The sequence below is a fragment of the Aythya fuligula genome, chromosome 3 (assembly GCF_009819795.1).
Source record: "Aythya fuligula isolate bAytFul2 chromosome 3, bAytFul2.pri, whole genome shotgun sequence".
Lineage (NCBI taxonomy): Eukaryota > Metazoa > Chordata > Aves > Anseriformes > Anatidae > Aythya > Aythya fuligula.
The window spans coordinates 79,293,847-79,320,738 of record NC_045561.1 but is presented as its reverse complement, the minus strand read 5'-3'; the positions used below and the strand labels follow the sequence as shown (position 1 = coordinate 79,320,738).

General features: G+C 39.9%; 1 protein-coding gene across 1 annotated transcript in view; it reads left to right on the top strand.

Moving 5' to 3' along the window:
- THEMIS (thymocyte selection associated) overlaps positions 1-26,892 on the top strand; it is a 91,260-nt gene that overhangs the window by 3,730 nt on the left and 60,638 nt on the right. Inside the window, exons 2-4 of the mRNA XM_032185405.1 lie at positions 14,029-14,187; positions 22,283-22,741; positions 25,729-26,774. Of these exons, the coding sequence (XP_032041296.1) occupies positions 14,029-14,187; positions 22,283-22,741; positions 25,729-26,774 (1,664 nt within the window). The remainder of the gene's footprint in view (positions 1-14,028; positions 14,188-22,282; positions 22,742-25,728; positions 26,775-26,892) is intronic.

Here is a 26,892-nt window from a genome sequence, read left to right as displayed (position 1 = left end):
CCTGGGTCCCCCACGGGCAGCAGCTCCTGCCAGGTCACCTGCTCCTGTGTGGTCTCCTCTCCACGGGCTACAGGTCCGGCCCGGGATCTGCTCCAGCAGGGGTCTTCCACAGGCAGCAGCCTCCGTTGGTGCAGGGCCACCTGCTCCACCATGGTCTCCTCCACGGGCTGCAGCGTGGAACCCTGCTCCACCGTGGTACTCCATGGGCTGCAGGGGGACATCCTGCTTCACCATGGTCCTCAGCACAGGCCGCAGGGGACTTCTGCTCCAGCACCTGGAGCACCTCTCCCCCTCCTTCTTCACTGACCTTGGCACCTGCAAGGCTGTTCCTCACTCCTCTCACTCTCCCAGCTGCTGTGTGGTGCAGTGTTTTTTTCCCTGTCTTAAATATGCTCTCACAGAGGCGCAAAACAGCATCGCTTATTGGCTTGATTCTGGTCAGCAGTGGGGCCCTTACAAAACAAGAGGCAGCTTTTAGATCCTTCTCACAGAAACCACCCCTATGGCCCCCTGCTACCAAAACCTTGCCACATAAACCCACTACAACTGTACCTTCCAAAACTTCAAAGGGACAAGCCTACATGTATATAGACCCCTAAGCTAAAGGCATTTGAAATTTTGTGGTTGGTGATGAATGCTACAACATAGACTCCTCTCTGCAGAACAGTTCCCTTTTCTGTTCTTGGCTTGAACCAGAGGGTTGGGTTTCCTGTAAGGTTTTACCTTAGCGGTATGAGAGCAGCAGCAGTTCCAATGTTTTTCATGCCATACTGGACTTTGGGGTGATCTGAAGCCCCAGCCAGCTTGCCTTTGGCTGGAAGGTCAAGGTTTGAGGGGCTGACTCAAGTTCCCATGTTCTTCGTGACCTTCCCTTCTACAAGTGTGTGGCTGTATGCTCAGAGTCCCAGCCTGCAGTCACTCTCTGCGACTGTCTGGCGCTATGCAGTGTCAGGAAGATGAGTTTTTAGTAACAGCCTTGACTTCTTCTGAAGTGCTTTTCATTCATCATACTAGATGGGCCATATAGAAGTAGGAAAATTATTGTCATCCCTGGTCTACAAACAGAAACACAGTTGAGAGAAGAGCACAGTACTGCCAGCCCCAGGGATACCTCTTAAGGCAGCTGTTTGGGACTCTGAAGTTCACCGTCCTTGTTATAACATCACCTCTGCAGAAACCGGACTGCTAAGGGAAATAGGAAGGCTGAGTATAAGCTGAAAGCAAATTTGTCACATACAAATATCTTAGTAATCAGCACTGATTAGAAAGGAACTACGGTGCAGTCTGAAGTACATGACAATTTAATAGCTCATTAAAATATGTTATTAACAAATTAAACTGCCGAAACTCCATTAGAAACTGATGTGATTGATTGAATATCTTTCTTTGAACATTTTAGTAAATATTGATGCTTATTGAGCTAAGTATTGTATGGCCACTGATTTTTTACAGATAGCATGCAAGTATGAGCTTTCATCTTTATGTTGCAAAAATTATGTCTGTTTTAATACTGATATAATTATTTTATGGGTAATTGAATTTAATATTCTGCAGGCTTAATTTAACCAGTGGCAGAATAGTAAAAAGTGTCAAACTTTAATTGTGAAAGATGTGGAATTGCATTGCTCGAGGCACCTATTCTGTTGGTGTTTCTTGCCACTAGCCATATTCCCTACCCACAGCATTCCCAGTTTTTACTCAGTATAAATAGAAATCCTGTGTTGCATTTTTTATTCCCCTAAAGCACACTTCAGCTATGGGATTAGGATCCCAAGAATTGGGATTTGTTACAGTATGGGGAGACTTGGTAGTTCCTCAACATAGTTGAGCTGCTCCAAAGCAGCACTTGCTGTGTAAATTGCAATGCCAGAATGTCTCTTTATGATGGACCCATGAAAATCATTAGGAAAGTTTATGCTGTATGCCCTTTCTATGGGGAGAAGAGAGCTTGAAGGCAGCAGCCTCCAACTCCACAGGTCTGGGGTACAGTAAAGCAGCAGGCTGCAAATGCAGTGCTCTGCTCTGCTCCCACTGCTGGGGGGCTGGAAAGTTCCAGGTCTCTGGGTGCAGGGAGTAAGCAGTGGGAAGAGATAGCTGTGGGGTCACATGCATACTCATGGCTGATGCTCTTGCAGGTCTAAAAGATGCTCAAGATTGCCAGGTGTGCATCTCCCAGCCCCATGCAACTGTTTGGTGCTCTTTGAAAGTTGCAAGGGGTGATGCCAAACAAATCCCACAGGGACGTGTTCCTTCTTTGGTGAATGCGAACAGCTCCGTTCACAAATGCTTTTTGGTGAACCTTGAAGAACATGAACATGCTCAGGCTCATGGTTACTCTTGGTTGTCTGCATATCCATGCCTGTTCGCTGCCTCTGCAGTTTCAATTTCACCCTTTCTGCTTCTGTTACTAGGAAGCAGCATCTTTCCAGAGCGTGCTTCTGTGAGCCTTGCAGGAGAGCCATGGGTTCAGCCAGCCATTAGCAGAGCACTGCAACCAATTACAAAAAGTCCTGTTAATCCTGGAACTGCATCTAGGCAAACTGGATAAAAGAGGAATCCTCGTACATCATTTCTGCTGCCCCAAGTCTTATTTGTGCAAGAAATCATGCTCAACACTAATAGTTAGAAAACAATCATGTAGGAAGGAATGATTTTTAATCCTTTTAAGGCAACCTAGAGGAAACAAACCCTGCTGGCTTAGTGTAAGAAGCCAGTGAGTCAATGAAAACTAGGATATGTAGTATTTAATACCCATGAATAAATCAAGAAAGCTTCCTCTTCATGATTAATAAAGGCACTTTCTATTTAAAAAACAACAACCAACCAACCAAAATAAAAATAAAGCAACAACAAAGCCCACACTGTTTAAACAGAGGAAAAATTGTGGCCAACTTTGAACAACTTTGATGAAGATAATCGGGGCTGTACTTCTTAGAGGTGGAAGATAATAAAAATGACCTGTGTTTTCACAGGATGGAGTCTTCTTCGAGTGAAAGGGTCAAGGGGAGAATTGCATGAGAATCTGTAGAACTTTGTGGTTCAGTCCTTGTGCTTGCTGATTTGCTTCATTTTTGCAGAGATAGAAGCCAAATCTGTCTGTGAAAATGAAAGGGTTTCTTCCCTTGAACATAGTTATTTCCTTTCCTCTTGATTCAGCAGTTAGGAGTGAGATCCCTGGGTACAACAGTAACAACAGATTGTTTGAATTCTCTTTTGTGGTCAGTAGTCAGAAGATGTTAATAAATTTTCTCTATTAATATGTACCACTGAAACTATCCTGTACTTGTTCAGACTGCTTCAAAAACATATTTTATTCTGAACAAGAGGGAAACTGCCTTTCAATGAATACAGTATTGCATTCGAATGAAACCTGACTTTTATGGGTCAGATATTGCTCATTTTATTCATGCTGCAGCCCTCAATGGGATGACTCATCCAGACACAGTGTGAAAAACCTGACCCTCAGTAGTTGGCGTTGAGAGGCAAAGACTTTTTGAGGATCACGGACATTTTCTTCATGTGAGATTCAGCTCTGGGCCTCTTTGTGGATGGCACCACAGATGGGTAGGATATCCAAAATACCTGGCTTATTTTGATGTGAGGATCTTCCCTGACATGCTGCAGGTGCCTGGAATGTGCTGATTTCCTGCAAGGGAGCAGGCTCCCCAGATGTTCTTGTTGGGGGTGGCCTCCAGGGATGAAAAGAGAAGGTGTGCAGCAGGAGGAGCCATGCTTTCCTGAGCACCAGCCTGCTGTCCTGTAAAAATACTGCAGTGACCTTCACAAACCTGGGCTCTGGGGAGGTAAGGGGACAACTACAGCAAATGGGAGGGGTAGGAAGGTCCTGGTATAAACTTCTTGTGGTACACAAGTCCATGACCATGCTTGTTGATGAGTTTCAGGTCTTTAGTGGGGGGTATTTTTTTCTACAATAACTTTTCTTCCAGCCATGATTTATGTGTGAGGGGATGTGGCCTTTGCCCAGGTTCACAGTTTCTGGTTAGCTCCCTTGGGCAGACAGTAATGGGTCAAGGGGCAACATGCAGTGGACTCAGTGGGGGAAGGTGCTTAAACTTGTTGCCATTTTGGGGCTACATCTGTGATGCTCCACACTCTGGCCTGATCTTGTAACTCAATTTAAGCAGCCTTCTTAAACCCAGTCCAACAAAGTACATGTGCTGCAAAATATCTACTTCAATAAGCATAACTTAAATCAAATTAATGCTGCAAAGCAAATGAATAAGACTAAATAAATCACAAACTGTTAAAACAGCAGTGATTTCAGAAGAAGCTTTTGACATTCTTTTTGTTACTACATTAATTCCAACTGGTGGGGGTAAAACCAACAAAAGGTCAAAGATGTTGAATTTGGAGCTGTGGTTTCACTTGCTCTTTCCATTATAGTGGGTACTGCATGCACAAAACCGGTGCTTCCACACAGCCCTCCGGGTAGATGAGAATCAGAAAAAAAAAGGAAAAAAGAAAGCCATAAACCCATCAGGAAAGAAATAAATCAGAAACTGCAGAAGTAATTTTTTTTTTTTTTTAAATCCCATTATGATTGAAATGGCTTAAAGCACTTGACATTTAAAGTTTGACTTTATATGGCTAAAGATAAATCTTACAGCTTTTGTTTTTTGATGGTTTTGTGCTGGCAAAAATCAGACCCTCTGCAGCCTAAGTAGATAAGATCAAGATAGGATGCCCTGTTTTCAAAGAGCCTTTTGAAGGGAGTTTACCTTCATGGCAATTTAGCCATGGAGCTCCTTGGAGGATTTTTGTCCCAGACTGATCAAATGTACAGATTTTTGTTGCTTAGGACACTTTAGAAAGAGAAGACCTGTTAGAAAACCCAGTAAGTCACTCAGTCACTTGATAGGGTGACTTGATAGGTGACTGGGTACACAAACTCATGCCACCTTCATGACGACCACAAACCCTGGGCCTCTGGAGCATCGTGTGGGATGGAACACGGGGGAGCTGTGATCACCCACTCTCAGTGGGCACACCTTCCAGGGGTAGGAAGGAAGGGGCGGATGAAAGCTTCATGTGGTTTGCAGCTACTCTCACAGCTTGGGTTTGGAGAGAGAAGCTGGGGCATGCTTTGTTCTTTGCCTGCCATTGTGTATATGATTTTCAGCCTTTGTATTTTCCCCAGAAGCTGTTAGTTTGTGGGGTTCAATGGGGAAAGTCCAGCATGCTGATTATCCTCTAAAGTGGTTGGGAAATACTTGACTGAAAAAGACACGTAACTTTCTCTTGTCAGAAACTGGTTGCTTTTCCCTTCTGCTTAAGCAGAGTGTAATACCGTTAATGCTATTAAGCAAAACTCTCCTCCCTACAACTTTAAAATACATCTCACTTCTTGCTAAAGAGCATAAACTCTGGACAATTGACTAACCCCCACATAATGCCCATAAAGAATGATATCTTTTTTACTGACTCTAATTATAGATGCATTATGCCCTTCATATTACTTTGAGAGCCTGCAGCAGCCTTAATAAAACTGATTTTAACCAAGCTATGTCACAGCAGAGAACAGGCTATTGCAATTCCAGTGGAATGGCTACACCAGAGTGTTGTGCCTTTCTGTGAAAGCAGAATCATTTCAGCAGCCACTGAAACACAGGCACCTCTGATCTGGGAAGACAGCACCCATATGGGTAACCGATGACAACATAATAGTGGAGAAAGGAACATTCGGAGAAGGACACTGGGACAAAGTTCTCCTCTTTCAAGACTTGTCAGGAGATCTGTCATCTCCTTGCAAAGCAGCCAGGCTCCTGGTTCTTTGGATCTTCTTTCAAAGACATCTCAGCCTGCCAGCTACAATGAATTCAGTGGGTGCTACTGAGAGATGAAAAGGGCAAATTCTTTCCTTCAAGGATGCAAACTCATGGGGCTAGGGAGTCAATGCCTACTGTTCTGCCTGCAAAGTTACTTGGTTGCATTAGTAGAAAAGTGTGGCCTTTGTTGAAAAACAGAATAGCGGGTATTTGGAAGTGCTTAGCAGCACCCTGTAGCAGACAGGCTGTCGGACTGGGAGTCGGCCAGCCTGGGCTTGAGCTCCAGCCCTGCTGAATGGCCCTCTGTGCCCCTGCGGTCAGGTCTTTTGTCTGGTGTGCATCGCTCTCCCCAGCCCTCCTCACTGAAGCACCCAGACTTGTGTGACTAAAGGGAGTTATGTAGAAGTGATGTATTATTGCTGTTTAGTCATGGATCTGATTTTGAGCAACACTTCCTATAAGGATCACTGAAGCATTCACTCCTAGAGCAGTCACCGAATGGGGCTCTAAGCTACTGGAAAGCAAAAGAGAAATATTACTGAGATGGTTGCTGTGCTGTCGTTCTAACTTGTATTACAAGGTTTTTCTCTCAGTAGTACTGTCACATGCCCTGACATGAAGAATGACAAGATCCATCTCATGCATTAGCTATATTTATATTTTATCTTGTTGTTTTTAATATGAAAAGACTTTTCTTGTACATTTAATAAGAAATAACTCAAATAAAGGGCTCATGATAGGGACGATGCTGGTGTGGCTGCTTAACATTTTAGGGAAGATGGAGGAGAAAGATGCTGAATCAATTGTTATGGTTGCTTTGATGTGATCACAGCAATTGCTAATACAGATTGTCAAACTAGAGATGAGTTTATGAAAGGATATAAATGTGTTTTTTATTGAACAAAGTAGCAATCCAGAAAAGGTGGTTTCAAAGGCAACAAGCTCTTTAATTACAGCCTTCAGGGGCATTGTTTGATCACTGTAAATAAACTGCTTTATTCTGGGTTCTGTTAAAATGCTTTTTTTTTTTTTTTTTTTTTTTTTTTTTTTTGCACTCTACTGCATACATTTTTTTCAAATCAAAAAGATTCAATCCTTAAGTTTACTGGATTTACTTTTCAATGTCTTATACTTGCTTTGTGACTTGAATGGGAAAAACACAGTGACTTTTATGTGCAACAGCAAATAAATGCACAAAAAGGTCCATTTTAGTTTTTTTTTTTTTTTCATATATTTTTTGGGGGGGGGTCAACATCACACAGACTGAATAAATTCTTTCTGGGTCATGTTGTCACACAGCAGGTATTTTCACAGTGTTTTAAGACTAATTATTGTGGCTTTTAAAGGAAAAAGTATTTTTATTTTCCCTTTTGAAAACCATGCAGTTTCCCTCCCTTCCTTTTATCAGCACAAATATTTGCTGTAAATGCCTATATGACAAATCACATAGGTAACATTTTTCTTGTCTGAATGTAATCTTCATTGTACTATTCCAGGCAAACCTCCAAGCAAGGGCTAAAATCAGGACTAAGGCAATCTAGTTGCAGAGAAATATGTAATTACAATCAATACTGTATGTACAACTGCACCCCCTCAAAGTGGATCTGATCTTGTATGGATGGCAGAGTTTCATTTTTTTATGTTTTTTTTTATTATTATTATTATTATTATTTTTGTTATTTTAAATGTTATGTTTTATTTTTTAATTCTGGTATTATTAAAAAGGAGGCTTTTACAATGACAGTCTAGGTCCATTAGACATTCTTTTCCCAACCTCTCACCTGAAGAGTCTTTCAACCTCTTGGTATATTTCAAATGAATTTGCTAAAGGAAGAGGTAATTGAAGTCCTACAAGCTGCCCATGAAAATGGTCATATAGATAGATACCCATCTATATACTTATATACTGTCATATCTATCTGTCAGTCTATTCTTGTATCACTACTGACAAGCTGTTGAAGGTGGGTCTCTGACTTCCTTAATTGGTGGAAAATGCTATAACACACTTCCACTGGTGGTTGTACAAGCATTATATCCAGCCTCTCTTCTGGGATGAAAGGTACCTGTCCTGCACCTACAAGTCGTGGGATACTTGGGCACTCTCTCCATCTGCTCCGCTAAAAGTGTTTCTCTGTTCTGGAAGATTTAAAGCACACTTCCTATCTGCTTAATTCCCTTTCCCTTCTTAATGATGCCAAAAATATGTCTTTCCTTTGTTCCTCTTTTATTTAAAACAATAATGGGTTCACTTTTCTTGTTATTATTACTAGGCATTAGATTTACCAGCGAATTATGTACCCATGTAACAGTTTATTTCTCTGATAATGGGACAACCAGCTCCTCTCCTTCCCTTCCCTTTTCCCTTCCCTTTCCCTTCCCTTTCCCTTCCCTTTTCCCTTCCCTTTCCCTTCCCTTCTCCCTTCCCTTCCCTTCCCTTCCCTTCCCTTCCCTTCCCTTCCCTTCCCTTCCCTTCCCTTCCCTTCCCTTCCCTTCCCTTCCCTTCCCTTCCCTTCCCTTCCCTTCCCTTCCCTTCCCTTCCCTTCCCTTCCCTTCCCTTCCCTTCCCTTCCCTTCCCTTCCCTTCCCTTCCCTTCCCTTCCCTTCCCTTCCCTTCCCTTCCCTTCCCTTCCCTTCCCTCTTCCCTTCCCTTCCCTTCCCTTCCCTTCCCTTCCCTTCCCTTCCCTTCCCTTCCCTTCCCTTCCCTTCCCTTCCCTTCCCTTCCCTTCCCTTCCCTTCCCTTCCCTTCCCTTCCCTTTTCCTTTTTCACATTTTTCCTAGAACTGGTGCTTTTAGAATGTCAATCCATTTGTTTTCCCCAGCATTATATTTTTGCTCAGATGAAAGACCTTGGGAGTTAAGGTGCTGTGACAGCCCTTGTGTCTATTCTGTGCACTTTCCTTGGTGTTTTGCAGTCTGGTGTTTATAATCCATCTTTTTCTGAATGCATTATCTTGGCCCTTGATGTTTCAAACTGAGCCTGCAGCTCCATGTAATGCTTTTTGTAGACTACAGCTTGAACTCCATATGCTTGTCTGCCTCAGGTATTTTGTCTCTTTTATAAGTGCAGATTTTCCTTTCTTGTGTATTTTACCCTTTTCTTGTACTTTTTTAGACTTTCTGCCATCTCTACAGTGCCAGGCTGCTGTTCACCCCTTGTATGTTATTTGCATTTCTTATGTTTGGCAATTTTTTCTTGCTTTGTCAAAGGCAAATTTTTGGGCCATTCAGTCATCTGTTTTTGAGTGTTTGGTGTATCTAGTCTCTTCTCATGGATACTGCTAGATTGGTTCTGAAACCTCAGACTCACCACTAACTTAAAAGTGTTTTCACTTTTTTGCAAGCTCTGCTTATACTTTCTATTGTGTGGTGGAGGGCTGTACTTCTCAAACTCTCTGCAGTACAATCTGTAGTAAAGATAGTGTGCCTGAGGAAAAGCAAACCTGATGAAAGTAGTAAGTCCTTTAGAACCAGCCATAACCAGAAGCAGGACTGTCCTCTGCCTCCCTTCTTTATTTTCCACTCTGCTGCAGATACAGGCTGAAGTAGTGGTTAAATCTTCATCAATCACAGCATTTTCTGGAGAGGATCAGCCTCTTAACTCTTCCCTTCTTCCCCTCACAGCAGTTACTTGGTTTGCTTTACTGAATCTACCATATTATTTACTAATCTCCCCAAGGCAGCGAGGCCACCGAACCCTCACCGCTCAATGCCTGTGCTCTTACAGAGTAGCACCGCCAGCGTGTGGGTGCACGACGGGTCCCAGGTGGATCGAAGGCAGTGCTTGCGAAGGCTGACTAGCAGAGATGAAAGTAAATGTGCCCGAAGCCTGTAATTAGACAGTGGAGTTACTTTCAATATGCTAAATGGTTTCTTGGGGTCTATTTTCAAGTGAGGTAATCTGGAGACTCTGTGTCTAAATCTGCGCTGAATAAAAAATAAATAAATAAATAAAAGCCTCTGGAAGCCACGAGCTCCCATTTTGAACATGTTTTTGCAAATATTTGTTCAAGAGTGAGAATATTGGAATTCTTTGCTCATTTTTTGATGTTTCTGTAATGCAGAGCTCATCATGTGGGGTCCTTTGGGATTCCCCATACCTCAAAATATCATGGTTGCTTGTGATTTCTGCTGCGTCTTATGTGAGGAGTGAGGTGGTTCAGCACAAAAGGAATACTACTCTCTTTGAGGCTGCTCAATTTTCTCTCCCTCTCACTCTCATATGTAATAAGTATTGCACAAACTCTTTTCTGACTGTCATAAAATATCCTAGAGAGCTCAGCTAAAGCAAGAGAGCTATGATAATTCCTCATGTGTTTATTAGAGCAGCAGCTACGCTGCCGATAGGAACTGTAACAATATCTAGCAGAGAAAGCTGGGTTAGTCGGTGTTGAATTGCTCAGGGGCTAAGGGGAGAGAAAACAACTATGCAGTATCTTTACAATAAGAAAACTAGATTGTTGTTTTATAGTTAAAGGGCAGCAACTCTCTTGATCTTCTGGTTGGTACTAGACTGGTTGAAAGAATGCATAAACAGCATGTTCTTTCACTTGGCTGTGGTTAGTATTTGTGTGGCACTGTAATCCAGAACTATGTGCTAATTGCCATCCTGGTGTGCAACAGGAAGTAGCCTTCTGGGAAAGTTTAGAGTCTGAGTACGGTAGTCCCCTTCGTCCTATATTACACAGAATCACAGAATCATCTAGGTTGGAAGAGACCTCCAAGATCACCTAGTCCAACCTCTGACCTAACAAGTCCTCCACTAAACCATACCACTAAGCTCTACATCTAAATGTCTTTTAAAGACCTCCAGGGATGGTGACTCAACCACTTCCCTGGGCAACCTATTCCAATGCCTAACAACCCTTTCAGTAAAGTTCTTCCTAATACTAACTTAAACCTCCCCTTGTGCAACGTAAGCCCATTCCCCCTCATCCTGTCACCAGGCACGTGGGAGAATAGACCAACCCCCACCTCGCTGCAGCCTCCTTTAAGGTACCTATAGAGTGTGATAAGGTCACCCTGAGCCTCCTTTTCTCCAGGCTGAACAATCCCAGCTTCCTCAGCAGCTCCTCGTAAGACTGGTTCTCCAGACCCCTCACCAGCTTTGTTGCCCTTCTCTGGACTCGCTTGAGCACTTTGATGTCCTTCTTGTAGCGAGGGGCCCAAAACTGAACACAGTACTCAAGGTGTGGCCTCACCAGTTGGAAGGGAAATCAGGCAATGTTGTACATTCAGTCTTCTGAAAGCATCTGCCACGTGCTTTTATTTTTATTAGTATATATATATATATTTAATTTTTATTTGGATTTTTTTGCTTAGGTTCCTTCTGCATAGGGTTAAAAACTACATTTATATCTGTCTTCTTCAGGGGAGCAGCTGGAGATTCCCTGGTGTCCATCTTAATTGTGAGAGGATAGCACAAGCAACAGAAAGGTTTGCAGGTTTTCCTGGGTGTATTTTCCTGATGGAGTGAACTCCATCGGTTGCTTCATGTTACTCTTGTTCATTCTCCTGTGCTGACACAAACCTATTAGTTTGTGGTGCTCTTCTCAGGCTTTGAGATTTAGGCTAATACGAGGGTGACTTTTGCTCAGGTTGGTCTTCCAGTGAGGTCAAGGTGGTGGCCAAGTGCTTGTTGCCTGAAAGCACTGTAGCAAAGTTGATAAATATGTCTTATACTCAGAGTGACTGGAACTGATATTGAGTAAGCCTTAGGAAAATTGCTGGGTTAATAGTTGCATTTTTGATATTACACTTAGGAAAAAAAAAAAAACAAACCTTTTTTTTTTTTTTTTTTCCTCCCCCACCTACAAGGAAAGCTTTAGAGTAGAGATTGTTACTTTCTGTGGGAAGTAAGTTCTGGAGGCAATGGCAATATTTCAGTACAGGCTATCTAAATTATTGATTGCTATATATAACCAGAGGTCAGATTTTAAATATCCGTCATTGCCTGAGACCATTCTGGCTACCTAGGTTAAAAGGGATGAAAGAAAAAGACAGGAGTTTCAACTGAACAAGATGCAAGAAAGGGCTATTAGAAGCTGTTGTATTAAAGGAGGACTTATGAGAGTAAAACACTTGTTTATTTCAAAGCCCTGCTAAGGGCTTTGAATGAGCTTCACAATGTTGAACTTAATAAGGTGACAGACGTAACAGATTGGGAATTGCTGTTGCTAAACACACTTATTGCAATAGTGCTAATATATGATAACAGTGCTGGCAAAATGCTATCCCAGGTATTCCTCATCAAAGGGTGAAGGCGCAGAACTTACCAAGAAAGTGTCCCTGTTTTGGTGAAGAAGGAGCACAGCCCATCAGCTGCCCCTACTAGGTTTCCAATTCTTCCTCCCCAGCAGCTCTTTTTTCCTTGCTCTCTCTCTCTCTCTCTCTTTTTTTTCCTAACTTTTTTTCTTTTTTTTTTTTTTTTTTTTCCCCCATGGACTCTTAGCACTCTATTATATCCTAACCTTATCCATTCCCTCTCCAGGGGTGACATTTAACATGATTTGGGTGAAGAGTCAAACACTATAGTCATATATGTTTAGCATATAATTCATTAAGCTCATTATCATATTCAGGGTGTTAACTTCTTTTTACACATAATGAAGCAAAAGGTTTCACTTGGGCACCATGGCCCTCAAGATTCTGTTCTGCTGCCAAAACAGGGCTATCCCACCAACACAAGACTCCCCCCCTCCGCAACCTCTCATACCAAGCTTGCAGATCTCTACCCACAAAGTTTGTCTAAGAGATAAATAAGAGCAAGCTGCTCAGTTCCCCTTTGCCTAAGGCTGGTGCTTATCAGTGATGCTAACAAGTCTGATTGTTCTCCACAGAGGATTGTGGGAACAAAAATTTGTCTTGTCAGAGGAGATGAAGAGAATTTGTTTCTTTTAGATTTTTGTTAAAAATGTGACTAGAAACAGGGTAAAATTAACCTTGGAAGCACTTTGGGAAAAAGAGAAATGGAAATGAGTAAAACAGAAATATTTTAAATAGCAGTACAATGTTAGTAGCAGAGCAAAGGAATACAGTCACCAATAAATTAGGAGTGGAAATGAGAATAAGGTTTCTCACCATGAGGGAAATGAAATTCTGAGATGAGATTCCAAGCACCACACTTCCATATCGGTTCAGGATAGAGCTTGATAAGTTCATAGAAGGAAATGCACTGCATCAGAAGAATAGAAGTTAGAATTAAAGTTAACATTTCTGATGAGAGGCTTTTTTGTTCAAAGTAATGCTATCTACAAATGTAGCTGAAAAAAGACTTAATCGCCATGTGTTTGCTGCACTGCCTTCATATATAATTAATTAATCCTGTGCCTCAAAGCTTCTGCTAATCTTCTGCAGGGACCAGGAAGAATTTCCCTTCTGCATAACTTGGCTTTTGTTATGATTTTGTTTTATTATTCCCCTCACCCTCCACACCCCCAACACACATGCACTTCTGAAACATCAAAGATGGACCACAGCTAGTATGGAGAATGGAGGGTGTTTTTGGCAGGGCAAGCGGCAGTTCCAGATTGTGTTGAGGAATCTCTGAGATGCTTAGTTGGATTGCTTTGTTCCTGAACTCAATCTTCTGAACATCACAAGAAAAAAAGGATTATTTTTTTTTTTCCTTTTCTTCCAGGAAAAAATCAATAGGCTTGTTTCAGCATGGGGCAGGGATTACCACTGTTAATTTACCAGCCTTCAATTTTCTTTCACTTTCTTCAGATTTCCTGTTACTATGGAAATCTCAAATGTTGATTTCACTTTGATGTCTCCTGGCCTCTCCCTGGGTACCTTGTAGGGTCTATAGTTTTTGTCTTCTGTTGCAGTCTATTGTTTTCTATGCTGTGTCCTGTGCTGTGCAGAGGCACCTTTCCTGCCCAGATTCCACCACCTGCTGATTTCACGAGGCAGCTCCTTATGACCCAGGTAGTCTATGCTCTGCCTCATTATGTTTTGGTTTTACAACTTTGAAATGCAAGTTCTTCAAACCTTAATGTCCTTACACACATCTAAGGACAGTGCATACTAGATCAGTGAAGATCTCTTCCAAGATCACTGAAGTCACAAGATGAATTTTCTTATAATCTTTAGGGGAGAAAGTGAAGATTTGACTAGTTACTGTAGGATAAGAATATTTCATATAACTTATTTTAAGTGTTTTTACTTTCATTCAAAGAGAGAAAGATACTTGAAAAAGTGATAAAATGTTGAACACTTTTCTTTTCTTTTGATTTGCTTTTCAGGTTCCATCTATGAGATGTTTGGAAATGAATGCTGCCTGTCAACAGGAGAAGTGATTAAAGTTACTGGTTTCAAAATTAATAAGCTCATAGCAAGTATCTGTGAGAATAATGAAGACAGCCAGTTTTCTGCCAAAGTGGAATTACCTCTAAATTTTCCTGGTATAGTATTTCATGAATACGTTTTTGAGGAATTATAACCCTGAATAATCACCTTTGTGCATTTTATTGATTTGCTGCCTTGATTGATATTTGTTTGAGGTTACATCTCATCTGTCAAGGATACAATTTTATCAGATGGCACAAGACACAATCCACTCATTTTTAAATTTCCACCCTTAGAGTTCTCTTTTGTGCCTGAATAGAAATTATTAATGTTATAATGTTCAGTAAGAATGCTTTCTATACTTGAGGTCACTCAGTGTCAGAATCGTTACAAAGCTGTCTTCTCAGTTATTTGTGACTTTGCCAAACTTTGAGCTATTTTCATTGCCTTGTGTACAGAATATAATTCCATTATTTTTAGTGTATAATTATTTTATTATTTTGAATAGAAAAGATTACAAATACTTTCTTATGTTTTTATTTATTTATTTATTTATTATTAGTTATTATAATTCCAGTGGCCAAAGTGGCTGCTACATGCCTGGAAACAATATTAGAGGAAAATATATAAAGAATTACCCAAATACCTACATTTTGGAGCATGGACTAAAGATATTTTGCATCTCATACTGACTTGATATTCAAAATGAAAATATCATCCTCCAATCATGTGGCCTGTCAGGGAGAAGTGGACAATACTGCACCTGGGCTACTTAGTTCATCACACATGTCATTCTAATTCATTATTCAATTCAGCTTTCATCTCAATTCACCTGCTTTAAGGGCCCAGCTGTGTTAAATAGGGAAGTGACTGAAATGCAGTGGAGGAAGTATTGGTTGTATGTGTGTAGGAAGGGGGCAAATCAGGTTGGGAAACTTGTAGAAAAATGTTGTACTTAGGAGCATAAGAGAAGGGTAAAGATTTGATATACGAGGAACAGGCACTGGAGCTGAGAGTCAGTTGGTCCATCAGATGAGGACCACAACCCAACAAGTATAGATATGTAGGGCATTTCATAAGCTGGGAGTCTTGTAGGCAGCAGAGGTAGTAGCAGCAGAGGAGTTGAAGAGGCTGGAAAGCAGCGAGCAGTGTGAAGAGGAAGTGGTACGTGCAGGAGGGAGCCCATGTGTGCCTGGGACAGAAGTTATGGGACACCTGAGAGTGAGAGATGTGGGGACAGAGCACATATGATAGTACCGCAGTCCTCAAGAGCCTGAGATCACATCCAGAATTCACTTTGGGCCAGCAATCTAGCTAATCTATAAAATGAGCTGTAGTTTTATAGAGAAAAATAGCATGTAAGCATTTAATTTAAATTGTATTGTAATGCGACCATGTGGGAGGCTAAGCTGATGCTGCTCAAGGAAGTGTAATGTGGATATTTTCCAGTATGTGAGTGACTTAGTAACATCACTGATGTTCTTCTACTGTATTGCAGTGCACGTGAGATTGTGTGCATGTGCATATATACTGTTTAGGTCATGCCAGAACCCAAACTGGCATTTGCTTTTTCTGCAGCGGGAGACAAGACACGCTTCTCGAAGCAAATAAAATGTAAAAACAGATGAGAATGTAATGTTTCATCTGAATTCCACAGGAAAGTATCTTCTGCCGTGCCTTCATTTTCCATCTGCACAATACAGATTTCTCTCTGAAGTAGTCCTATATATCATTTTCTTTTCCCTAGTGGATCCTCAATTTACTTTCATGTTTTTCTTATTCTTTGAATCAGAACCATTTGTATGACCACTTATTAAAAGATTATTTTTTTTTTGAATGTCATTTTCATGTACTGATAGGGCCCAAATGTAATCATCAAAGACATCTTAATTATTTGTGGCTATCTAGAGATATTGAAGCACTGCTATACTGTGAACTCACGAGATATCTTGCATTTTTCTTGTATTCCAAGTTTCTTTGCTATTATTAACATTTCTACAATCATCATTAAAATATACATACGTATAGGAAGTTATATTCTAAATTTTGTTTGACAGATGAGTTTGAACATTTGAATCCTAAAATATCCAACACAACTGAGTGATAAAAGTAATTCTATATTTATTAATGTTGAATCTCATGATTTTTAGAACAGAACCACCTGTGATTTGAAATGCTTGAACTTGGTGAATTTGGATTTGTTTGCATTTAAGTGATCAGTTTTACAACTTGGCATTTGGATGTTGTTACCCTGTTGAGAATATTTTAAAATTCAGTATAATCACTACAATTTACATACATATTTATGTAATCTCCCAACTGGTATTCTAGAAAACTGAGTTATTTCACTAGAAATATAAATTCAGTGTTCCTTTTGCTGAAATTTATCATTGTTATCCACCACATGATGGGTGGTACTGAACAGCGATGCTGAAGAGGGGGATAATGACGCTTCTTATTAGCCCAACAGGGAGCACTTCTCTCGTTTTCTTCCGTATATGTATCCTTGTGCATTCAAGAGCTTTCTGGTAAGAGGCAAATTTGTCATATGTTTGATTTATTTTTTCACTGAAGAATGAGTCTATTTTACAAAGTCAAGATGTCCCAGTCTCTTCTTCTTGACCCTTAACCTTTTATGAAGCGGTCACTTATTATGTACACATGCTACGCTCTGAATGGGACAGTTGGACTTGATCTTTGCAGGTCCCTTCCAACTGAACTATACGATGCTAGTCTAAGAACATTGCTGGCTTGCCCCATTTCCACAACAAAGCACAGAACTGGATTATGAATGATCTTTTTTACACTGTTGTTGAATTACTTCAGTAAAAACATCCACAGGTCTCTAGACTCTGATGCTGTATTTACACTGTACTTACAGGGCTCTCTTGTTAGTGCTGATGTAAAGAAACCTTCTTTTTTGATGTTATGTTCCATTTCCTTTGTTGTGAGTTATCGTTTGCCTGCGATGGGACCATATGTCTTTTCACTGTATGCACACTGGCGTAAGCAAGCCATGTGCCTGTTTAGGTTACTCTGGGAATAATGTCTCTCTGAGAGAAGAACCAGGCTCATTGGCTCTCAACGATCCTTGCTCTTTGTCTTCCTGAATGTATTTGCAGTCTACAGATTTTTTTACTTTTTTTTTTTTTTTCTGCTCTGGCAAATCAGATTCTTGATAAAGTCCTAATCTGGCCTTTGCATTAGAAAAAACGCTGCAACTGCAAGTTTGCTATCTATGTTATTTCATTTTCTCCTCATTCTAATTTGTTCTTTTTTCATGCCTCAGAGGGCCAGGCTATTCTTTGTACTCATACATTGAAAAAAAAAATAAAAATCTGCTCTTACTCTAGACACTTCGATTGCTACATCTAACAGCATTTTGAACTACAATTTTCACTACTAACAAGTTAGCAGAGACAGGTAATTTACACAACACCTGAACTGTGTGCCAGCACAAATGATTTCATTTTGTTCTGTTATATTCCTTCTTCTGCAAAAATATTGCTGAGCTCTCCCTGTTTTCAGGAGGTCTGTGACAGCTGCTGCTGCTCATTCCTACAGGACCTGACAGACGTAGCTGAGCACAAGCACCCCTTTGAGCTCTCAGCCTTCACAAGCCACAAAGCAGGAGACTTGCCTGTGGCCATGCATGTGTGAAAAAGCTGAGGTTGGGCACTGAAAGGCTCACCTTGATAGGAGTTGAAGTGCTATCAGTCTGAAGGACTTCCATTTAGCAAAGTGAATGCCCCGCAAAACAGGAATGATGAGAAAATCAATCCCCAGAATCTGTGCTAGGGTGGTTGCTAACACATGGCTCTCCAGTGGTGATGCTGAACATAGACTGACAATCTGCTGGAGGTCTTACTGTGACTGTCAATGTGGTTGGCACAGACTGGGAAGGTGGTAAGAAGGAAAACCCCACCATCCTTGGCAAAGGGAAAAAAAAGCAGCAGATGTGAGATGAGAGTGATGGTTTGGCTTTGGGGCAGGATGTGAAGAGGTCACTGGAGCAGAGGAGGTGGAAGTGTGGATGGTGGAGGAATGATAACCAAGTCAGCTCCAGAGAAGTTGGGAACTGAAATGATCCCCTTCTGCATTACCTTGGGGAACAGAGACTGGTAGTCTAGGACAGAAAGTCTTTCAGCTAGTTTTAACTTGAAGACTACTCGCTGCTCTATTAGGTGAGCCTGATTTTTGATTTTTTTTTTCAGTTTTCTGTTGGGCAAAGAAGAAAAAGAGAGAATAAAAAGGATACTCCTTTTCTTCAGGAATCTAATTAGGACTGAAAACAGGAAGCCTATAAAACTACAGAGAGGTGTGCTTTATCACTATGTAGCCAGTAAAAGGGAGCTGCATATATTGTTCTGTAAAAAGGTGGTAAAAACATTCTTCTGTAAAAACATACTTTCCCACAGAACAAAACAAGTGATCTATGGGCCTTCCTTTCTCTCCAATACCAGTAAAAATCATTCTCTCAGACTCCCGTATGCATAAGTCAGTGCTTAAAATTTTTCTTGAAAATTATGGGGCAGTTAGATTTGAGGCTTGCTAATTATGATATTATAGCTAGGCAGGCACTTCACCTAGTGAAATGCTACCAGGTGATATGGATTCATGGCGTGTGACAATGGTTATGCATTCCTGTAGTTACTATGTATGTGTAGTGACTCTTGTCTCTATCTGTAATTTTCCCCCAACTAATGGGGATCAGTGTGTTTTGGTCATATCTCAGATTATTTACAAAATAGATCTATATGAGCAACAATGCCAGCTCTCAATAAACCAGCTGGACTTCTTTCCAGATCCACTATTTCCATCTGCCTATCCCCCTAATAGTCCACCAAGCTCTCTCAGGGAAGTCTAAGTGAATTTGATTCAGTCATTTTATGATTTATGGAAGAGTACAAAAATATTATTTTGACCTCAAAACGTCCAAACTTTAGCATCTCAAACTTGCCATATGTCTCCTACTCTGGAGAATTCTTTGCTAAGTTAGGTTTGGAAAACATTTGGTTTTGTAATTTGATTCATAATGTTTTTAATGAGGTTCTGAATAGTTCCAAATAACATTTTTTAAAGCACATTTCCCCATAAAAAATGAATAAATATGTCATAGCAAGGACAACATTTATGAGAAGATACTGTGACAGATTATGGCAGTTAGATGGGGACCACAGTGGTTTCCCCCATCACACCAGAATAACTTTTTATATATTCACCTCTTTTCTATAGAGATAGAAACATATGGAACTTTACATGCTCATAAAGATAAACAGGTGGTTATTAGGGGCCTCTAATTCACGGGCCCCATCAGTACAGAAGCTAAGTATGCAAGTCCACATGGTTCTTTATTTGTCTATGCAGACATTCTGTTATTGAAATTAAGAAAACAAGCAGAATAGATGATGAAGATTTTTCTGCTCCCAGCCCTGACAGTCAGTCTGCCTGGGCCTTAGGGGTAATCAGTTATCTGTTTTGTATGACAACTGATGATTCTGATTCCATATGAAAACTGCTTTCCAATCCAGCATGTTCATCAGCTTGCTGCTGAAATAGCTGTCTTCCAAATATATCCATTGTCCCAAGGAAATTACTAAGCCTGAGTTTAGAGTCAAACTTACAGAGGAGAGGAAGGTTTCTTGTGCCTGTGTATTGCCAGACACTTTCAACTGGAAATGTTGTTAGCATAGTTTATGGAGGATTTTAATGTAATTCTGGATGCTTTCTATGGGCAATAGGCATGCACCTATATCACAGATGAGTAAACATAGTTATTGCCTTTTGGATATATCATATGTACTTTGAATGCACTTTTAATGAAGAATATTCCTATTTCCTTTCTCTCAGCATTATCAAGAGATGATGCCCATCCTATGCTTGCAAAGCATGACATTGGAACACTGTTTGGGAATGCTGTCTTTTCCACAATTGCAGTTTGTCATTGGTGCCTTGTCACTGTGATATTTTCTAAATGCTGATGAATCGATTTGTCTCAATCTGTACTGGCAGCTTCAATCTGTACTGGCAGCTTCAATAGTACTGGGGTAGCTAACTTGTTTATTAGTAATTGTATTAAAAAACAGCTATGGGAAACTTTAAAAATATCATTGAGAAAGAAATGTGGTAAGGTTTTATCTGTGCAGTTGCATTCGTGGATGTGGCTTCCTTAAAAAAGGAAAGCTGGAAAAAAAGTCAGAATACTTTCCCATAGTGCTACATTGAGGACCGATATGTAGCAGATGTATTTCCACAAGGGTACTAATTTCACACAGGAAAAGCTAACTGTCATACAGACAAGTGTGAAGGCACAGAATTGCAGACAACAGTTACATAGCCACAATTAGTGACTATTTCTGCAGTAAATCAAATAGACTATTGCTGTTTAGGCTGCTGACAAGTGCTCAGTGCTGTTAGTTGCCACAGTTACTAGTGGTCTCATGGGACACCTAGAACCAAACATGCCCAATCTGGTGATAAATCAAATGAAAGCTATTCACCAAACAGATTTTTTGTGTCTTTAACAAGAAGGGTACTAAAGCTATGATGTAAAGGTAGCAGTTTTTGTTACAGTGAAGCCAGAAGCACAGCAATTCTGTGAGGGGAAAAAAAAAAAAAGGCATTTTTAAAGAATATTATCCTAAGGTGCCGCCCCTGCTTCCACACAGGCTCCACAATTTTGTTGATCATGTATTTATGGAGATAAGCTTAGTAGGGAAAAAGGTGTGGGAGAAATAAATAAAAAAGGAGATTATTTTTAAATGAAGCAATCCCTGGATCTAATTTGTTAAACAAACCTGCAATCAAGAGAAAGTCTGGAGATAGGAGTGAGTATCTTCCCAGCACCTAGCAGAAACTGTGTTCTGGCAGTGTCATGCCTGGTTGAGATTCAGGTATCTGCTGGGGCATCCTTCCCTTCACCACAGAAAGGGAGTAGTAGTCAGTGTTGCCCCAGTTCCCAGACTAAATGATGAGGGAGGCAAAGGGGGTACTTAAACCCTTTTACATGATGTGAACCACTTATGAGATGTAGAACTGCCATGAAAATATCTCTAGCAGCATTCCTTGAGTCCCCATCACATTCCTCCTTCATAACTGCAAAGGTGGGAGTATTCCTTTACCACAAGGATACAGTGCCCTTTGTATGGTCCAAAGGATGCAAAAATGTGGAGCAATGGGGCCATGGGGTTTCTGCTTTTTGTTTTTGGAGGGAGACAGGAAAGAAGGCACAGCATCCCCCTGGGAGCTTGGCTTCTTTGTCACTGCAGCTGTAGCTGCAACTTAAAAGTTGCTGTGCCATGAGGCAACATTCACACTGCTGCATCTTGGGAAGAAGAGAGCTTAATCATACAGCTCAGCTAAACCCTACTGTTTAGTCCTCTAAACTGTCCACTTCGTCTTCCTCTGTGAAAACACTCACACAAATATAAAAATGTACACATTTTTCTTCTGATGCGAACTCCTAATGAGACAGCTCCAAGGGGCATGACTAACATGAAATAATAATGTCCCTGGGGGCTAAGGAAGCTCAGATGCATCTCCTGCCTCGCAGTACTTCAGCACTTTAATTGCCTTGTGCCACAGTGCTCCAGCACCCAAACTGTGAATCACTCCGTTTGATGGTCTGGGCTATCGCAGATGCTAAGATCAATTTCCCTTGCTCATTCTTATCATTACATGCTCCTTTTTCAGTTGTGCTATTTCTTGAAACATACTTGGTCTTGGAATCCTCAGTCTGCATGTAGAAGAATATGTGATACTGATGTTTAGGGAGAAACTTCAACCTGTGTTTCACTGATCACATTTCTGTTGCTCTTCCTTATATCTTGTCTGTAATTATTTCTTAAAGGCTGGTTTCCTGGGAAGAAAGATAAGAACTTAAGATAACACATCTTTTGTTTCTGAAGCAAGAAAGAAAGAAAAAAAAATGCTTTTTTTTTTTTTTTTAATTTTATTTTTGAATCACAAATGTAAAAATGCTGGATGTAAGAAATACAGTAGTTGCAGAGTGCAGAGGGCTAATTCCAGCTCCCTACGCTTTATATCACATTGTTGATGTTATCTGTGTAGAATTACATTTCTAGCAACTGAACTATCAGCCATGAACTCTTTGATATGCTTTGCTCCCCATTTTTATTGCACAGTCTAAAATTTGGCACAGCCTGTTTTGTACATTTCCTTTTTATAATAATGCAAGTTTTCTGTTCTTAGGTCTTTATAAGGTTGTGGCAGATAAAACTCCATATATCAGCATTGAAGAAATTACAAGAAAAGTTGCTATTGGGTCAACAAGATTTGGCCATCCATGCTTCTACAGCTCTGAGGATATAAAATTGGCAAACCTCACTATCAAACAAGGTGAGCAGATCAACTTCAACTCTGTGGAAGAGGTAAATGGAACAATGGCTGTCAACTGTGGTGTGGTCAGAAACAACCAGACTCTTTCCTTTACTTTGCCCCTTTCACAAGAAGGAAAATTCTATGAATGCGAAGATGATCAAATATACACTCTGAAAGAGATTGCAGAATGGAAAATCCCTAGGTGCAGAAACCGGATTGTCAAACTTTCCAACACTTTACATACGTGGGACTCCTCTAATCCACTGCCAGATAACTTTGATGGCTGCTTGATTCTAACACCTGTCTATGAAGTGCAGGCAGTAATGAAATGTAAGTAGAGATTAAAGTCAATGATCTGTTTTATTTGTATAGCAGAGTACAATGAATCACACTTAAGTTGCTCAAAATAGGCAGAAAAAATTGAGTTTGTTTGAGAATTCCTTACCCATATTTGCCACTGATGCTGGTTTCAAGTTGCAGAAAGATAAAAATAATATTGCCATTTTTATTCCTTTATCAGATATTAATTCAGATAGTTTCCTTATTATTTTTTTCTGTTGCCATTTTACTGTACACTACAATTAAATAATCTTTCAAATGGTTATATATTGCATAGTGAAAAGCAGAGCTTAGGAAATCAAATTCTCAGATTTTATTTGTTTGTTTGTATCTCATGGAGAAGCCATGGCAAAGCCACTTGATCATTTATGGCTCTGGCTAGAGAAAGAAAAAATATATAGATGTATGTTTTATAGCACACTCAACTACAATTTAGGAACTGCACTGTGTTTTTGAGGTTGAGGATTCTGCAGAATGCACACCATTATTACTTTACTCTATTGTGGAAAGAAATTTTGATAGAATATAAACAGATAATTTCTTAAACCTCTGGGTTTTAGGAAATAGGAAAGAATTAGAAATCCAATATCTTTAAGTCAATACTGTTCTAGTTGTTCCACTTAAAAGTGGCACTAAAAGTGTTAGGTTCTGTTCTTACCAATGGTCTTAGTTTAAACCTGTTATTGAAATTATTTGTGGAAATAAAATTTGAAGGTATAAGTGCACAGTGAAATGTTCCTGAGTTACTGTGACTTGAATAGCTGAGCTATAGCAATGACCCATGTATGGTTGCATAGCATACCCTCTCTGAACTGAGGTTCCTACATAAGCAAAAAATCAGCTTAAACTAAAATGTTCGACCTTGCCTGAGGACAGCACCAAACACTTAGACAATTTCTGCAGTTCTTCGTGTTGATACACCCAACCTGTTAGAGTTTGGAGGACAGGAGCTTAGCTTTTGGGAAGGTTTTGCTGCCTGTTCCTTCTACTGGAAACATACCACTAAACTCCACAGAAATGGAATACTGAGAGAAATACGTCACTCAGGAGGATAGTAAGCAGGAAAGTTTCACAGTGGAAGTTTCTCTGGGGAATGACATAAGTAAAGAGATAAAATACATGAGAAAGAAATAAAAGTGAGCAGAGACTGCTATCACAATAGTTGCTAAATGCTTTTCATGAGATATCCACGGTGCTTGCTATGTGGTTTAATGTGTGAGTTTGGAAAGTATATCTTCACAAGATAAAATATTTAGTTTTCTGCAGCTCTAGCTATATTTAGGGATCTTGCCTCTCTCCTCCAGCTGGATTCACTTAAGTGTATTACTGTGACCATTTAGATATGTATTCAGGATCAGTAAGAATTTAATGTTTCTAAAAAACTTCTAGAAGATTTAGAAATGTTTCGTATTCGGTTGTCTTCCAATCAGATATTCCAATGAGAGTTTTATTTGTAGATTTTATTTGTGTGCCTGTTTATGTTTCATAGTGTGCTCAACATTTAAGAAGCATTAAATATGCCCTAAGTAACTATTTAATACAAACCTCAAAAGTAGGTTTCATGGTACATGATTAACTACTTTCTTGTGGACCATGAAAAATGCATTTGCACCATTTTTAGAACTATAAATAGACATAAGATAAAGTATGAGAAATACTATCCACAATTAAATAAAAAGGATTCCTGATAAGAGGGATAGAAGATTACATTTTCACAGGCTGTGAGCAGGAATCCTCTGTACTTTTATTCATTCTTAATAATGAACAAAATTTTGTATCTGGTACTCCCTGAGTTGCTCATTTTCTCTTTCATTTTCTCTAATTGTTCCTCCTTCATTGACTTTTCTTTGTGGTGGTCAGGATATTTGTCACCTGAGTGTTTTAATATGAGAAAAGTAGAGTGGGAGTAAACAAATCCTGAATCACTCTCATAGAAGTCTGTTACGTAAAATACATGTCTGATACTAACTTTTAGGTATAAAATATTAGTATGTTCTGCTACAAGGAAGTGTGGGACCAGCATATACTATACATGCGTGCATGTCTATGCAGCGTAAGTCTTAATGAAGAGAGCCATTAAATAATATTTGCTTGTTAAATTTTACTGCCTTGGTCAGCGATCTGTGGTACCACTGATCTGGAGCCAAATTCTTCAACAAACTTTAATTGCATAGTCAGTTTTGAGCTTGGAAATTTTACATCCAAAATTTTGCAAGTTCATTTGTGATAAAAGTGTTGTTGTTCCCTGTCAGACTGTTAAAGACAATGGCTCAGTTCTGATAGTAAATAAAACCAGGTGCCTCAGAAAAAAATACAAGAGATCCACAGAGGACCATTATAGTGGAAATTTCCTCATTCAGTAATAGTAAACTTAGACTTTGTTATACAAGCGTTTTTCCCTTTTAAGAAAAGTCATATTATTTTGTAATAATTATTGATGCTTTCTTTATTCTTACAAATATAAAAAAAGTTATTTGTCCCAGATTCGCCATAACAACCTCTTATGTTAATGGGTTCAAACATTCTTTTTAATTAAAAGTGTTTCCCCACCCATTTGTTAGAAGAAAACACAAATTACTATGAAATAAAAGAATAGAAATACATCTTGTACTCAATTAAAAGTGTTTGGTAAGAGGAATAGATAATTAAAAACTTGGAGGTGCTGTAAGAAAGATAGCAAACTGGATTTTTCCTCTTCCTTTTTCTTAAACTTTGTATATTTACATACATTATTTTCATGTTATCTCATTTCATTTCTCTCTTCCTTTCTGAGGTCTGCTGCATATCTGATAGCCATACATATCAAATTAAAACAGTTAGACTTTGACTGGCTCAATCAATTGTACAGGCATATATGGAGTTGCACACACTGGGAAGGTAATTTTTGTATCTGGCTAACATGACACGTATATTTTATTCCAATATCAGTTTGAAAACAAACTAACAAACAAAATGAATGTATTTCTTTTTGTTTTCAGTTCGGAAGGACATAGTTCATATCCTCTCTGATTTGGATGTTGAGGTCAAGGATATAACAGACTGTTACGATATTAGCTCTTTCCTTCAGCCACTGTCTTTGGAAGATGTATTTGAGAGAACAAGTAAGGAATTTCCCATGGTTGCTGAGGTAATGGAGGGCCCTTTAGGAAGACAGAAACCTTATAATTTATTGCATATAGGGAAAGAGATTGTCATCTACAAAAAGTACCAGGCTACAAGAGTCCTAGCCTCCGAGATCAGAAGTGACTCCCCCAAAAGACATTTTTTAATCCCTATGACCTACAAAGGAAAGTTCAAGAGAAGACCTCGGGAGTTTCCAACTGCCTATGACTTAGAGATAGCAAGAAGTGAAAGGGAACAGCTTCATGTCGTAGCAACTAAAGCTTTTGATTCTCCTCATACAGAGCTCTTTTCTGTTTCAGTTGGAGATCAATTTCTAGTTCAGCAACGTCAGACTAGTGAAGTTCTGTACGAGGGAAGAAAGAAAGTCATAGATGTTTTAGCTTGTGAACAAATACTAAGTGATACATATAAGGAAGTGCTCCTGCCTATGTATATGGAAGGTGGCTTTGTGGAAGTGATTCATGACAAGAAGCAGTACCAGCTTTCTGAGATTTGCAAAGAATTTCGTTTGCCTTTTAATGTCAAAGTGTCTGTGAGGGACCTTTCCATTAAGGAGGATGTCTTGGCTGCTGTACCTGGTCTGCAGCTTGAAGAAGAAATCACAGACTCTTATTTGCTGATCAGTAGTGCCAGCAGTCCAGTAGAGAGCTGGGAGATTCCTGTGTATCGCTTAAACATGTCAGTCCATTTGCTCAGCAAGGATGTCCAGGCAGTCTTACCTCCCATGACTAAGACAACAGTGGAAGAGATCAGCGAAGAGGAATACTATATGGTACGAAGATTTGAAAACCAAACCCTACATCCACCTCCCAGGCCACCCAAAAAGCCAGCAGCACTTGCACCAAAACCTGTTTCTGCAGTATCTAAGCAAGTTATATCTGATGTACTACAGGCTACAAAGGTAAGGTATTGCACCATGTCTATGTCTTTGAATCTCTTACAATCATAAGTCATTTTCTGTAGGTTCATAATCTCCATTTCCTTATAGTACTGTATACAGATGGCTCCCAGTTCCCTGT